This window comes from Myotis daubentonii, chromosome 3, assembly GCF_963259705.1.
Source record: "Myotis daubentonii chromosome 3, mMyoDau2.1, whole genome shotgun sequence".
NCBI classification, from domain to species: Eukaryota; Metazoa; Chordata; class Mammalia; order Chiroptera; family Vespertilionidae; genus Myotis; species Myotis daubentonii.
In genome coordinates this window covers 61,304,573-61,321,721 of record NC_081842.1, presented here as the reverse complement: position 1 = coordinate 61,321,721, position 17,149 = coordinate 61,304,573, and the positions used below count along the sequence as shown (strand labels likewise).

At 43.9% G+C, this 17,149-nt stretch overlaps 1 protein-coding gene across 3 annotated transcripts in view; it reads right to left on the bottom strand.

Annotated features, from left to right (window-relative positions):
* The window catches only part of LOC132230381 (cytochrome c oxidase copper chaperone), a 29,405-nt gene that overhangs the window by 10,861 nt on the left and 1,395 nt on the right, over window positions 1–17,149 (bottom strand). The window contains exons 2-3 of one of the 3 annotated variants that reach the window (XM_059687749.1): window positions 16,983–17,099; window positions 10,014–10,133 (exon numbers count right to left, since the gene is read on the bottom strand). In XM_059687749.1, coding sequence (XP_059543732.1) covers window positions 17,015–17,099 — 85 coding nt within the window. In that variant the 3' untranslated portion in view covers window positions 10,014–10,133; window positions 16,983–17,014. Of the gene's footprint in view, window positions 1–10,013; window positions 10,134–16,982; window positions 17,100–17,149 lie in introns of those variants that run through there. The other 2 variants (XM_059687748.1, XM_059687751.1) reach the window with 2 other exon arrangements.

The window sequence follows — 17,149 nt, the reverse complement described above, 5'->3', positions numbered from 1 at the left end:
CTGGAGTTGATACAGAGTTTCGATTATAGAACCTAAACAAACCAGATACCTGCTTTCAGCAGCTGAGGCCTCAGAGCTGGAGCCAGGCTAAAGCTGGCCCAGAATAAAAAAGAAAAAAGAAAAAAAGGAGCAGTTGGGAGCTTCAGTCCCAGCCTGAAAACAACCCACAGCCCCTCACCCAGACTGGCCAGGCACCCCAGTGGGGACCCCCACCCTGAAGGGTGTGTGACCAGCTGCAAACAGCCATCATCCCCTCATCCAGGCTGGCCAGGGACCCCAGTGGGGACACCCACCCTGAAGGGTGTGACCAGCTGCAAACAGCCATCATCCCCTCATCCAGGCTGGCCAGGCACCCCAGTGGGGACCCCCACCCTGATCCAGGACACCCTTCAGGGCAAACCAGCCAGCTCCCACCCATGCACCAGGCCTCTATCCTATATAGTAAAAGGGTAATATGCCTCCCAGCACTGGGATCAGCGGAGCCGCGAGGCCTCCCGGCACCGGGATCAGCGTGACAGGGGGCAGCGCCCAAACCCCCTGATCGCCCTGCGGCTCTGTGTGTGACAGGGGGCGGGGCCACAACCTCCCTATCGGCCCTGCTCTGTTCCTGACAGGGGAAGGCGCCTCAACCCCCTGATCGGCCCTGCTCTGTGCCTGATAGAGGGGAGGTCCCCAACCCCCTGATCGCCCTGCAGCTCTGTGTGTGACAGGGTGAGGCGCCCCAACCCCCCCACACCACGGGCCCTGCTCTGTGTGTGACGGGGTAGAGCCATAACCTCCCCATCGGCCCTGCCCTGAGTGTGAGAGTGGCGGCACCCCAACCCCCTGATCGGCCCTACCCTGAGCGTGACTGAGGGTGGCATCGCAACCTCCCAATCTGCCCTGCTCTGTGCATGACAGGGTGCGGCGCCCCAACTCCCCAATCGGCCCTGCTCTGAGCCCGACCAGGGGCTGCACCTAGGGATTGGGCCTGCCCTCTGCCACCCGGGAGCAGGCCTAAGCCAGCAGGTCGTTATCTCCCGAGGGGTCCCAGACTGTGAGAGGGCACAGGCCGGGCTGAGGGACTCCTCCCCTCCCCCCCGAGTGCACAAATTTTTGTGCACCGGGCCTCTAGTACTGTATAATAAAAGGCTAATATGCAAATCGACTGAAGAGTGGAACAACCGGCCGCTATGACGCACACTGACCAGCAGGGGGCAGAAGCCGGACTCACGGCTGGTGAGCACAGTGGCTGTGGCGGGAGCCTCTCCCACCTCCACGGCAGTGATAAGGATGGCCAACTGCGGGCCTAAGCCATCAGTTGGACATCCCCCGAGGGCTCCTAGACTGCAAGAGGGTGCAGGTGGGGTTGAGCCCCTGCCCCCCCAAGTGCATGAATTTCGTGAACTGGGTCTCTAGTATTATAATAACTCTGTATGGTGCCAGATGGGTACTGGAAATATTGAGGGAACCCATCTGTAAAGTAGAGGGAGAAGTGTTTCTAGTAATGAGAACAACAAAAGTGAGGCACAGAAGTGTGGAAATGCACGGCATGTTGAAGGACATCAGTTTTTTTCTTATTTAATTAAAATCAACAAATGTGCATCATATTCCAATACTCCCTTCTAAAGCCAAGAGGGTGGAAAATCAGTGGTAAAGGAGAAGAGCTGGAATGCCTGGAGGAGAGGCCTGCCCTGGAGCCCCTCTCGCAGCAATGGTTTAGATCCGTGATGTCATTGGAGTGGTGGAGTTGGGGGAATTTCCATATGCTGCTTGTAAGCCTGCCTCCCACCCCAACCACCCACTTTCTAACAGGCAGCAGCTGCTCCTCCCTCCGCCTTAGTCATGCACCCCTTGAGCTGCCAATGTCGTAGTCCCTGCCAGCTGTGAGAAAGGAAATCAGAAGCACAGGAACAGAGAAGTGACCAATGCTCTGCCCAAGATAGAATTTCAAAGCCGGTCATTTTTCTCAGCAAGCCTGAAGCACAGGCTGGCCCCAACATGTTAAAGAGACAGGCAAACCCATTGGCTACTGTTCTCAGCCTGCGTTCCTTATCAATCCACACATGTGCCCATCTGAGCAGAGGGGACTAACATTTATCAAGCAATTATTGTTTCCTCATATCACCGCATACATTTTTTTTTTAAGTGGAAGAAACGGGTTCAGAGAAGCTAAGGAACTTGCCCAAGGCCACAGAGCTAGTATCTGAGCAAGGACTGTGACTCTAAATTGTATGTTCTCTGTGCTGTACCACCTTGGTAGGTACTTTTGGGAATTTATACGTGTTGCTACAGGAACATGCGATGCTGCTGGAGTGCACTGTGGGCTCAGAAACCCCACACACTGTCTGCGAGGCAGCGACGTTGATGCATAGAGGTTAGGACCCATGATGGGAATAGACAATGGAAAGTTGTATCTTGTTTTTAAACCCAGACTTGATGGAAGACAAAAGAAAAATTTGTGTCACAATGGTGTGTTCTTATAAGGAAATCCACAAACATGCAGGCAGAAGCACAGTAGAAAATATTTGGGGGAGAATAACAAGAGAGAAACATTATTTGTTGAGTGGACTCAATTATCAATAAGGATTTATTTAGGGCAAAGTATGTGCTCCAAGAACAGGAGATAGAAATATGAGCAAGACAATTATCACCTTCAGGGAACTTTTGATCTGGTGAGGGCGGCTGACCTAGGAATAACAACAATCCAATAAAATAAGCACATTCGGGACTCAAAGGAAGCACTGACAGGGGAGCAAAGATCGAAAGGAAGGTGACATTTAAGCTGGTCTAAAAAGATGAGTAGGTGTTCCCCAGCCAGGGTAAGGCATTCCAGGAAGGGAGAACAGAACGTGAAGTCAAGTCCAGAAGTAAAACAAAAACACAAGGCATTCTGGTAACAGAGAACAGCTTGCTGTAGGTGAATCAAAGGCAGGCAGGAGAGGCCAGCAGGGGCCAGAGGGTGAAGTCAGCGCGGTGCCTTGCCAGGTGGGGTTGTGAACCAGTGAGCTGCGAACTGTTACTGGTCCATGATGAGATGAGAACAGAAATTAATAGTACTTAGGCACTTTTATAGCAATTTGACAGAGAAACTTGTGGCCTTTGAGTTTAATAAAAACGTGGGGCCCATGTAGTGTCTTTTTTTTAAATTTCACTTTCCTAATATCAGTCTGTGAATTGAAACCATCAAAGCTGATTCCTCACCACACAGAATTTGAGATACACTGCGCTTGAGATTAATGCTTTCCTAATATAGATGTTAAAATAGAACAGAGGCTTTGGACACATACTGCCAAGTTGGTCTTAGGCAGACACTACTTGTTGCCTTTCCTATAGCAACCTTAATTTCCTTAATTTATGGAAGTCTGATTTTGCTCTGGCAATATGTTAAGGAAGGTGGGCTTCTCCCCCAGTTGCCAGGGCCTGAAATAAGACTGGTCAAAGCCAAGCATGAGATCCCTTTCTCCTGGATGGCAACAGGTTTAAGGGTAGGCATGTGACCAGTGAGAGATGAGGAAGTGCATGGGGGAGCTTCTGGGAAAAAGCAGGCTCCTTGGCAGACAGTAAGGAGGCCTACCTCTCATCCTGGCTTGAAGACAGTTATGTGATGATGTAATGCTTGAAGTCACCATAGCCATGAGATATGATATGCTTAAGGATGAGAAGGGTAAAGAACAGAAAAACAGACAGGCCTCTATTCTTGAAAGTGAGCCATTGTCTCAAACCTGGAATGTGACATCCAGATGCAGCTGGTAGTCTGGTGCTTGCAGTTGAATGCCTCCAGATTCAGAGCCCCTTGAGGATTTCTATAAGGACTGCTCTTCAGAGGACAGTTCTCTGGACAGGATTATCTTCTTATATGAAAACTGAGCATCAGACTACTAATGTTCTATCAATATGTTTCTCTCAAAACTTTATGAGGAATTGCTCCTCTAAACTCAATTTGACCTTTCAGGATAACTTGGTTGTTAAGAAAACAAGATGGTTTAGTGGAAAATTGGACACCTACTCACTATCCATTTATCTCTTCTTCCTTTTAACAGAATTCCAGTTTTGTCCTGATATCTAAATTACACATAGATCCAAGAGAGGGAGTGGGGGTTCTGTTTAAGCCAATCAGCATAAGGCATTCTGCTGACAACTATTATCTATACTAATAAAAGCCTCGGTGACCGTAGCACCCTCATGTCATCACAAGATGGCCACCACAAGATGGCTGGCAGGAGAGGGCAGTTGGGGGCGATCAGGCCAGCAGGGGAGGGCAGTTGGGAGCGATCGAGCCGGCAGGGGAGCAGTTAGGTGTCAATCAGGCCAGCAGGGGAGCAGTTAGGGGGTGATCAGGCCAGCAGGCAGAAGCCGTTAGGGGCAATCAGGCAGGCAGGCAGGTGAGTGGTTAGAAGCAAGCAGTCCCAGATTGTGAGAGGGATGTCTGACTGCTGGTTTAGGCCCAATCCTGCAGTCAGACATCACCCCAGGGGTCCCAGATTAGAGAGGGTGCAGGCTGGGCTGAGGGACACCCCTCCAGTGCACAAATTTCTTGCACCGAGCGTCTAGTTGGTTCATAAAAATATAAACCTAATTTGGCTCAATCAGACTTAAAGGGCACGCATGCCTTAGGAATGGTTTCTCTCTTCTGCAAGACTTTAACAACAAAATATATGATTGGCTTCATCAGTCCTAAAAAGGAAAGGTCTGAGATAAAAAATAACTTGTCCTAGAAGGTATCATTGAGCCTCTATTATTGCATGCAGAACTTGCAATGGGCTTCCAGCTATGAGTTTTCCTTTATCACCTAGCAGTTTTTTTGTAATATATTTAAAATATTTTTATTGATTTCAGAGAGAAAGGAAGAGGGAGAAATAGAAACATCTATGATGAGAGGGAATCATTGATTGGCTGCTTTCTGCATGCCCCACAGTGGGGATAGAGCTTGCAACCGGGCATGTGCCCTGAGAATCAAACTGTGACCTCTGGTTCATAGGTCGATGCTCAACCAGATGGGCACACCTAGCAGTTTTTAATAGCTAAAGAAACACTGGTATAGTCTCACATGCAGAAATTCTTTTAAGGAAAGGATCTTGGAACATTCATCATAGCACTGAGTATTCAACTTCATATTTCTATTGGTTATATACATACTAGAGGACCGGTGCACGAAATTCATGCACTGGGGTGTGTGTGTGTGTGTGTGTGTGGGGGGGGGGGGTTCAACCTGGTCTGTGCCCTCTCACAGTCTGGGAACCCTCGGGGGATGTCCTTCTGCTGCAGAGGCGGAAGAGGCCAGCTATAAGCCTGGCTTATGGCTGGCGGTGCTTTCCCTGCGGGAGTGCACTGACCACCAGAGGACAGTTCCTATGTTGAGCGGGATTGGGTTAAAACCAGCTCTCCAACATTCCCCAAGGGGTCCTGGATTGCAAGAGGGTGCAGGTCAGGCCGAGGGACCCTACTGGTGCACGATCAGGGTCTGGGAGGGATGTGGGAGGTTGGCCAGCCAGGGAGGGACCACAGGAGGGCTCTAGGGCATGTCCGGCCCTTCTCACTCAGTCCTGATTGGCTGGACCCCAGCAGCAAGCTAACCTACCGGTTGGAGCGTCTGCCCTCTGGTGGTCAGTGCATGTCATAGCGAGCAGTTGAGCAGCCTTAGTGTATCATTAGCATATTACGCTTTGACTGGTTGAATAGACTGGACACTTAGCATATTAGGCTTTTATTATATAGGACTAGAGGCCTGTTGCATGAAGAGATTCGTGCGATAGGCCTTCCCTTCCCTTGGCTGCTGGCACCAGTTTTCCTCTGGCATCCGGGACCCAGGTCTTCGCTCTGGCTGGGCTCCGGCCAGAGCCCCCCCCCCGCCCCCCCAACTCCCGCATCCATCAGGCTTAGCTGCTCCGCTGATCCCGGGGCCGTGAGGCCTCGCTGCTCGGCAGACTTCGGGTACGTTTGGCCTCGCTCCACAGCTTGGAGCCTAGTATGCAAATTAACCGCCATCTTTGTTAGCGGTTAATTTGCATATCACCCTGATTAGCCAATGGGAAGCATAGCGAAGGTACAATTAGCCTTTTTGTCTTTTATTAGATAGGATACCCACTAGACTATAAGCTCTTTGAGAGCAGATCCATGTCTTACTAAGCTTTGTTCACTACTTAGCACATAGTTGGCATAATGTATGTCCTCAGTAAAAATAACCTCTCATCTCATTGAGGACAAGATATACGTGATTCACACATGAATACTCAACACCTTGGACAGCTCCTTGCACATAATAGGCCTTCACAAAATAGGTACAGAATGAATGTGTAACTATGACTATGTTTACATTAGATACCTGGTACAGGAAACAACTTGGGCCTCAACTCTCAAGACCAAGATACATCTCTAGGTCACCAGATATTTGACCAGAGCAATTTCCTAAACCTCTCATTTTAAATGTAAAATCAGGGTTATAGTTTCTCATCACCCTCACATCAGACCTGTGGAAGGTGTAGTTACCCTAAGGTAGGCTTTGCCTAGGGACATGGTCCTGTTCTCATCAATCCTTCATGTCAAATAGTTCAAAGTTAGATAAAGAGAACTAATTAGAGAATAGTTGAATATGTCTTTTTTAAGAATTTGGGAATTATTGTGAATAGCAGGGGCTTGGCAAAGGTACATCAGAATGTGGTAGTCACCTACTAGAAAGCTAAGTTCTTCATTTTTCAAATTACTGTGGTGACATCTCTTAGTAGAATGCTGCCCATAATCTTTGGGAAGACTTAAGCAATAGGGAAGACTTCAGCACTAGGTCTTGTAAAATGTGTTTTTAACTACGGCAGATGTCAAGAAGGGTGCTTTAGTTCAGCAGTCGCCAACCAGTGGTCCACGCACCACTGGTGGTCGGTCCATGAGGTCCAAAAGGTTGGCAATTGCTGCTTTAGCTCCTTTACGAATCAGGTAAGCATATCTAACTGGCAAAGGTTGAAAAATATTAACCTTGCTAAGAGTTTTAGGAAATAGGCATCCTCAGATACTAAGTTACAAGCGGATACCCCCTTTCTAGAGATCAGGCAGGCAGTACTCAAAGCCTTGAAAATTTACACAGCCTCTGGCCCCTATTTGGCTAAGTGATTAGAAGATATTTGTAAAGACTTTCCTATGAAACTTCCATTGCAGTGTTATTACGGAGTAGTAAAAAAAAATAAAGAGATGAATGCCAAGGTCACCAAAACGTGGTCCTGTTGTAGACTGGTGGGATTTCAGGTGATTTCTTCCTTTTCCATAAAAACCAACCAACAAAATACCTCCCACCTCCTCCCTCCCCCCCAAATCAGAAATAATTTAGGTATTTGGTATATATCCTATTCAAGACTAAGACCCAATTCCTAGAATGGTATCTGACATACAGCAGGCAATGTATAAAACAGCGGTTTTCAACCTGTGGGTTGCGACCCCTTTGGGGATCAAATGACCCTTTCATAGGGGTCGCCTAAGACCATTGGAAAACACATATATAATTATATATTGTTTTTGTGATTAATCACTATGCTTTAATTATGTTCAATTTGTAACAATGAAATTGGGGGTCACCACAACATGAGGAACTGTATTAAAGGGTCGCGGCATTAGGAAGGTTAAGAACCACTGGTATAAAGCATTTGTTTAATGAATAAATGTGCAAACAATAGGAAATTGGTTAAATAAGCCACAGAATGGATTTACACATAGCCAACACAAATCACATTGCAAAACTACTCATGGATGGTAAAATGTATGAAGGGAAAAAGGCAATTACTATTATCATCTCATTAAAAATATGTACCTTAGAAAAATGATTTTGTTTTAAAAAATATATAAACACATAGAAACAGCATACATCAAAAAGAAACACTGTGTGATGTTAATTTCTGTAGTCCCGGGACATATTCAAGCAGCCTGGACAATCACCTGCCAGGGATCTGTCCTGGGTGAAAAGTTGGCTCATATGTTTTAATAGTCCAAGATTCTCTTCTTTAATGCTCTAAAAACTTTAAAGTGCTTACTGAAATAAAAGTATTTATTCAAATAGTCAAGTGGAAATCTGAACACAGAATCAGAGAATGACAGTAACACTAAATGTTCAATACTCTGCCAAATGTTTTATATATGCTATTTTAATTAGTACTCACCACCTTGCAAATTAGGCATTACTAATGTCCCTGTTTCTTTCTTTTTTTCTTTCAGATGAGAAAAACAGACCCAAAGTTATAATTTGCTTGAGGTCACACAGGCAGCTATTGAACCTAAGGCTGTCACACTTCAAAGCCATGCTCTTAATCAACAGGAATGAATCCTAAGGAATAATTTAATTCAGCTGCTTTATTTTATAAAACAGGCAATTTTCCCATCATACAATGACATATAAACAGTACATATTCTCTTATGTTCCTCAGTATCTTTTGAGTTGAAACTCCATTTACTTAAAAGACTATGACCATTGCTTCATTCGCCCTTAAGCAACTAACAAGAGAATAGGGTTGCTATAGTTAGTGAACACACTGTTTTATTCCAGGTCACTACAGCATAGCACAGAGCTATTTCCTTAGCACTGTATTTGTACTAACTCAGCCTCTGGCCTGGGCTCCAATTAATGAGACAACACTCTCTGGTCCCTAGGAATTAAACTTATGATCCTAGTCTATCTTAAAATGCGGCTAGTGCCTGGCTGGTGTGGTGGTGGTTGATCATCAACCAATGAACCAAGAGGTCACGGTTTGATTCCTGGTCAAGGCACATGCCCAAATTGCAAGCTCGATCCCCAGTAGAGGGCATGTAGGAGGCAGCCAATGACTCTCTTATTGATGTTTCTAGCTCTCTCTCCCTCTCCCTTCCTCTCTGAAATCAATAAAAATATCTTAATAGCCATACATAGATTATGTCAAGCTGCCAGAGGCCAAAGCATAACAAGCATTTGCATGAAAGTGCAAAGATGACATTGGAAGACCAATGGACCTTGATCCCAACAGGGCTGGAATCAACACAAGATTGCTGCTGCTGTGACTGCCATGGCTCGAGGCGATTTCCTGACCTGATAATCCTTACATTGTTTACCAAACTTTACCTTTGACCTGCCTGTATGTATTGCTAAAGGGCAAATGTGTTTTCAAAGTGAATAAAAGTGGGCAGGGCCCAGACTCAGTGTTCCTCTTCATGCAAGAGGTTTCCACCGGGGCCCCCAATGCCTTCAAAATTCATATTTCTTGTATAGTGTACTCATTGTGTCGTCAGCCCTCCTGCGAGTCATCCTGAACTCGCCATGAAGGTTGCGGCATCAAGCAATTGAGATCTTTCAAGCCAAGGCATCCTAATGTGCTCCAAAACTTAAACAAATTACTTTCCCAAAAGAGAGAATAATGGACAACAATATGAATTTAAAATATTAAGACTGGTGTTTGTCAGCATGCTCAGTGGTGAGAGCATAGAGCATTGAGCATCGACTGAAGGATCGCAGGTTTGATTCTGATCAAGGGCATGTACCTCAGTTGAAGGCTCGATCCTTGGCCCATTGGCGCGCATACAGGAGGCAACCAATGTGTCTCTCTCACACTGAGGTTTCTCTGTCTCTGTTCCTCCCTTCCACTTGCTCTAAAAAATCAATGGAATATCCTTTGATGATTAACATAAATAAATAAATAAATAAATAAATAAATAAATAAATAAATAAATAAATAAATAAATAAAATATCTAGACTGAAGGCTTGTCTAGTTCTTGCCTTTAAGAAAGTTAAAAATAAAAAACAGAACCTTAAGTGATACGATAATGGCTACCATCCTCATTCCAAATTGGTAAAGGGTTATTTTTTACTTCCATGTACTGATTTTGAAGATCTCATTGGATGACATCAGTATTTGCTTTCTCCTTACAACAAATACCCAAGAGTTCCCAGAATGACACAATGTAAGAAATTTATATTACAAGATTTGTTTATTCTACATGCTTTAATATAAATAAGTAAGTAAGTAATGTGTGACGATGTAAGGAACACAGAAAGAAACACACCTAAAGATTTTTAACCAGGGAATTTCCTTTTTTTTTTTTAATAAATTATACTTTTACCATTTATGAAAGTTCATTAAAGAACTCTCCAAATTATTAAATCATCTTCATTCTTCAGAAATTATTCATTCACAGAGCAGAACACCTACAGAAAAAGATTTATTTTAGAAAATCAGATTTCAAACATCATGCCAGACCTATGGAGTTAGGAAACTCAGCTAAGTACTGTTAACCAACTACCACAATTATTCTAAACCAGTCATGGAATAAAAGGTCTACATTTTAAAATTCTAGTTTTGCCTAACTAAAAACATCGCTGAAACTGTTCAATTCATCACAGTTTAATCTTCACAAGTCTTTGTTGATGTAAAACTACATATTTTCTCAAAAATATCTTCCCCAAAAAGCTAAGGCAGTTTATTTTCAGTTACTCAAACCTCTCCTTGCTGATTCAAGTATGTTTGGCAAAGATGTACAAAGCGAAAGGCAGAAGTTCAGCTCTACATACAAGGCACTTCCTGTGGAAAGTTACTCACTTCATCCCAAGGGCAAAATAAGGGTAACCCTTTTGAAATCCGTTTGTAAAGATCAAAAGGGGAGAGTAATCGAGGAGAGGGTTGCAGGTCTAGTCAGGCAGTACCAGGCTTCAATCCAGACAGCTCTCACCCACCTCCACTCCTACCCCCAATCCTTATCCCAGAAGACAGAGAACAATGCTAAAAAGGTAACTAAGTAATCTGGGCTAGCCAAATCTTCAAGTCCAAGGCAAGTGCTTCCCTCATCTAGCTAGTCCCTGTATTTGGTTTAGAAAAGATAAGCCTCATCAACAATAAAATATCTAAACCATCAATTTTCAAAAGGCTCAAAGGAAAAATACAGTTAAGGGAAAGGCCTGAGCAGGAAAGAAAACCAAAAATGAAGCTACTCAACATTCAAGAGATAGCAGTCCATAGCAAACAGTTACCTCATTTGCTACTGACTGAGTATCATATATGGAAACCTCTTGGTTATATCTTTGGGTGTAAAGTTCTTGACAGAAGAGATCCTGTTCTTCTCATCTTAGCATTTTTTTAGGGTCTTAAGCAATAAATATCTATTGAATAAATAAGTGTTTGAATAGCAGAAATAACCCTTTTCCTGGATTTTCTCAGGATCATATTCTCATACATTATTAGCTGCATGTATGTATGAAATCAGCATATTTTAAGTATATTTCAACCTACTATTAAGTTTAGTTTAACTTAATAAATACTGATTATCACTGCCACTAAATGGTAGTCCTCTAATTTCTTTCAATGATTTTAGCCCCCTAAATGAGTTCTCCCGGTTCCTTCTGAATCCTAAAGGCAGAAAGATACTAGCTATTTCCTGTTCACATTTTTTTTTAGCAGGTTCTAGGTTCCTCTAGTTCCTCTTTCAGTAAAAGAAGCAGTCATAAGACAGAAGTGTTGAGAATCACCACCATCACACACCTAATTTTTCTTAAGAGTAGTTTTCAAGTCTCAGCTTTTACTACTATTAAATCTCCATAGTTTTATTTAGAATTATCCCTTCAGCTTAAGCCACTGGTTGTTAAAGAGGGACACACTTGAAAATTATCTAGGTAGGAGTTTCTGAACTAACAGGTGCAGATCGGGGCCCAAGCTTGTGAGTTTAGGAAAATATGCCTCAGCAGGTGATTATAAATTACACCTTTGGTTGAATGCAGCCTACTTTTATATTAAGTTCCAACCTACGTTAAGGTGGGGCTTAAGATACAATTAAGACCTACCTTATTTAGGATATAACATTAATACGTACTAAGGTTTTTGAATTTGTAATGTTTATACTCATTACTGGGAAGACCTGTTTGCAAAAATATTTTTCGCTTGAAGCTAGCCTCAGAAAAATGTGGTCTAACTGTCTGAAAGGTATGAATTCAGTTAAGTTAATCTTTTAACAGTGCAGACAGCAGTGCTGGATTTTACCCTCCAGCCAATGACCTGGTTATATACCTATGCATTTCAACAATAGGTCTAATTAGCATTCATAATCAAGTTTTCAGATTATAAATCAAGACTATGCACAATCCTAAAAGTGAATATGTTGGCAATAAAGCCTCATTAAGTGCAAGGAGTGAAGTGTAAAGTGCTCTACCTAGTGGTTCAGTTGGTTGAAGTGACATCCTGTATACCAAAAAGGTTGCGATGAAAAAATACCCTCAAGTGAGGATTTAAAAAAAGACCTAGACTCTAATTTTAATTCCACCATCTATCCACTCAACTTCAGCAAGTATTTTTGACTTCACTGTTCCTCCATTTCCCCAGGGGGGTTAGGGAAATCGGACACCTGTCCCTCTTCCAAAATTCTTCGAAGGGCCCTATGTGGATTCAGATTGCTCTTCTAACCAGATTTCAAAAATACATTATTAGGTCATATATTCAACAGACCCCAACTGAAGGTTTGCTAGCCACAACTTCCAAGATATGGGGAATTCCTTTCTGGTTTCTATCTGCTTTACAGATGAGAAAACTGAAGTTCAGAAAGTTAAGGACTTGCCCAAGACCACGCAACCAGTTAAATACCAGATCTTCTAAGTCCAAAGCTCTTGCATTTTCTTTTATAGACAAACTAGTGTCCCAGTGCACGAAATTCATGCATGGGGGGTGTCCCTCAGCCCTGCCTGCGCCCTCTCCAATCTGGGACCCCTCGGGGGATGTCCAACTACCTAAACCAGCAGTTGGACATCCCTCTCACAATCTAGGACCACTGGCTCCTAACCACTCACATGCCTGCCTGCTTCATCATGCCCAACTGCCCCTCCCACCGGCTTCTCGCTCCCAACTGCTGCCTCCTGCCAGCCTGATTGCCCCCAACTGCCCCCCACTGCAGGCCTGCTCGTCCCCAACTATCTCCCCAAAAGACCTAATCACCCCCAACTGCCCTCTCCTCCTGGCCTAATCGCCCCTAACCGCCCCTGCCTCGGCCCTGCCACCATGGCTTTGTCTGGAAGGTCTCCTGGTCTAATTAGCATATTACTCTTTTATTAGTATAGACTAGGGTCCCAGTTCACGCATTCGTGCACCTTTAAAGGAACTGTGGGCCATAAGGCTGTGGTGGGCACAGGGGCGGGTCTCGGCCTATCTTCCACGCCCCTGCCTGGCCCCTCCTGCCACAGCCCCTGTCCCTTGTCTGCCGGCAGCCCCGCTCCCATGCGCTGACAGCGCTGGCCCCTGCTCGCACCCACTGACGGTGAGGAGTGATTGGGGCCTGATGGCACAGAGCGATTGGGGCTGGCACCATCATCAGGGTGTGAGCGGAAGCTGCTGCCCCATTGCCCCTCAGGAGCTGGGGGAGGTGGAGAAACCCTCAGGGTGATCAGGGCCAGCAGCCACTGCTTGCACACGCTGATGTCACCAAACAATTGGGACTGGTGCCAGTCACTGGCAGCGGTTGCGAGCGGGGCCAGCGCCAGCAATGGGTGCAAGAGGCGGCTGCCAGTTCTTATCATGCCTCAGGAGTAGGGGGAGGTGGATAAGCCCTGAGGGGTGATTGGGGCTGACCGCGCTGGGTGCTGGCAGCGGGCGCAAGCGGGACCAGCGCTGGCAGCAGGTGTGAGCACCGGGTGGGACTGCAGCACGGGAGAAAAGAATTTTCAGTAACCACCAGAGGCTCGTCCCAATGACAGCTACTAGTGTCCTGCCTTGGTCTGGTGCCCCCCGCTCACCTGCTCCACCATCCCACTGTGGCCGACGCCCGAGATGTTCCGCGTGCGCCCCCTGGTGGTCAGCGCACATGATAGCAACCGGTTGTTCTGCCGTTTGGTCTAGTTGCATATTAGGGATACACACACACACACACACACACACACACACACACACACACACACACAGGAATCACTCTAACTCTGTCCCAATAACATAAGAAAACTGGTATCTCCTGGTCCTTGTGAATATATGCTACTTGTAACAACTGTACTACCTCTGTGATTTATATGAAGTCCAAGAAAAGCTTTTGGTGCTCCTAAAATTAGCATTTTCTAAAATCACCCTTTTTATAAAGGCAGGTTCAGCCCTAGCCAACAGCTTACATAACTGACTAAGAAGAGAGTTAGATTATGAACAAGTGTGGAGGAGAAACTGTTCCATGATGTGAGCACCATCTGTCCCGCAAGCTGCATCTGGGCCAGAACAGAGGTTGTTTTCTGCAAAGTCCCCTTATAGATGTCTGATCTTAATTGATGTTCATTCTGACATAAACCAGGACTCCGCCCTGACCTCCCTCTACGTGCGGGTTTCTGCAACAGGTTGCTGTCCTGACCTGGTAGTATTCACACACTCGTGCCTGTACCTATGCCTCCATTTACCCTATATGCTTTCCTGGCGCCTGTTTGAGTATAGGGATCTATTTCATCTTTAAGCTGCCCCAGACGGGCCTTGTATGTAAGTTTCCCTTAATAAACTCTATTAATTGCCAAACTGGATTGGCTAGCCTCTTCGTTTGGTGTTTCCCTGCTCTCCACTTAGGGAGGTGTATTTTTGGTCTCAGGACTCTCCTCTGGATGTGTGTAGACTAACAACAAAAAAGCCATGTACAAGTGTTGAGATTCCATGTCTTTAAAAAGAATCAATAGGTATATTTATACTTTTCAAGAACACAACCCCCATTCAAATTTACTTATTTTACAAAACAGTTCACCATGACCATCTAATCTAAAAGCCACTTTAGTATTTCATATATACAGAGTAGATATACCATAACATATTTAAATAAAAAAACTTATTATGGTTCTCTTTTTATCAATAAAAAGTAAAGTCCAACCCTGGCCAGTGTTACTTTCAGTGGTTAGAGTGTCAGCCCAAGCTCGGAAAGATCTTGGGTTTGATTCCCAGTCAAGGGCATGTTCCTGGGTTGCAGGCTCAATCCCCAGTCCCAGTTGGGGCATGTATGGGAGGCAAACAATCAATGTGTCTGTCTCTCCCCATTCCTCCCTCCCTCCTTTCTACTCTCTCTCTCTCTTAAAAAAAAAATAAAAAAAAAAAATATATATATATATATATTTTATATTTTTTTAAAATCCTTGGGTTAGGATTAACAAACAAAACAAAACAAAAAGTAAAGTCCAAAGAGGATGTAGCTGAAATAAAACATATTAAGCTAGACATCAGGAGAACCAAAATTAAGCCTGAGCACTTTCAGCCTACAATGTTTTCCACTATACAGTGATACTTCTTATCAACTTGGGACAAGTTCCTTATCCTCCTTTTTATAGCTCAATGAGGAACACTGGCCATATGTGAAATTCCAAAGAGGCAGGAAAGAGGTGAAAGGGAAAGAAGCCAGGCTCTCTATTACTGTTATATTGGTATGGGCTGTGGCATTATCTCTCAGCCATTATTAAATTAAAAGTGGTGGTGTGATGTGGAAAGCCAAGGGCAGAGGGAGTCTGCCTGGAGACAGGTTCCAGTTCTGATCCTGCTAACCCATCTCAGGAATCATTTCATATTTATAGGATTTAATTTCATTTATTTATTCATTTAATAACAATCTCTAATGAACACCTACTATGTTTTAGATCCTGAGAATGTGACAGTGAAACAGAAAATTCCTACTCTCTCAGAGATCATATTCTAGTTGGAGTAAAACAAAGCAGATGATAAATAACTACATAATATGCAGGCAATGGTGTTAAGAATAAAGTAGACACTAGCCACATGTGCTTATTAGATAAAACTAAAAATACAGTTCCTCAGTTTTAGTACTCACATTTCAAGGGTTCAACAGTCACATATGGCTAGTGGCTACTATACTGGAGAGTGCAAGTGCAGGACGCTTTCATTATCACAGAAAGTTTCTTGGACGGGGCTGGGATACAGCGATGGGGGAGGGATGTTATTTTACTTATTTGTAAATATATTTTTATTGATTTCAGGGAGGGAGAGATAGAAACATCAATGATGAGAGAGAATCACTGATCAGCTGCCTCCTGCACACCCCCTACTGGGAATCAAGCCCACAACTGGGGCATGTGCCCTGACTGGGAATCGAACCCATGATCTCCTGGTTCATAGGTCAATGCTCAACCACTGAGCCTGCCAACCAGGTAAGGGATGCTATTTTAGCTGGAATGTTGAGGGAAAGCCTCTCCAACAAGGAGGTATTTGAACAGATCTGAATGAAGTGAGGGAGTGAGTCAAGTTGCTACCTGAAGAGCTTCCAAATGAAAGAAAAATCATTTATTAAGGTCCCCTTCAGCATTAAAATTTAGATTCAAAGTTCTTCAAAAAATGGTCTGAGTTTTAACCAGTTAACTGTCACGCATCCAAAATGAAAATCATCCCCACACACCACGATATTTTGAATTTAAAAAATCAATTTGCAATGAATATTATAAAAATAAATATATTACAATTCTGGTGTTCTTGAATAGTTTCAGCTGAAAATTTTCAGGAAAAATGATTTTAAAGTTGGTCAGGGCTGCCACTTAGAGAAAACATTTTTTTTTTTTTATAGACACACATGGCGTGTGGGGAAGGTCTGCCGCTTGCGTATATAGACGCTTATGGCATACAATGGGTTAGTGATTAGAATAAAGCACAGTACAAAAGAGAAACAGCAAAAATTTCATTTTTGTTTTGCAGAAAGCAATACTTCATGTGTTGCCTACTCTCTGTTTAAAAGCACTTATTAAAGACTCACAACATTAGAAACAAGGAATAGAATGTTTTCCCTTTAGTTCCTTTAAGCACAACTAAATATTATGAAATTCCTAAGCCATGATTCCCGGTAAAGCCCTTTCTTAAAAGCTAAATTCTTCCCTTCCCAAATCCACCCAATACCTCTCAATTTATTAGCGTCACTTACTCCCTACATTAGAAACTGAAAAGTTATTTTTTAGTGCTATTTCCGCATGTTAGATTAACCAGGTGAACTACCTTTCAGATAAAATGTTGCCCAATGACTGCAAAATCTGTAGAGCAATAGAGAAATTTGAAGCAATGAGCCTATGTATTACCTTCCCCATCAGAGAGTACCATGCTCACCATTTCATATCTTAAATCCCAGGGCTCTCATGCATTCCTTGTGGGCCTCAATTAGGTGTCCACAGTGCTCTTCTCCTTTCTCAATAATGCTACAAAGCAAAAGGTACTTGTTATCTAACAAAGTAGCCGTTAAGAATAT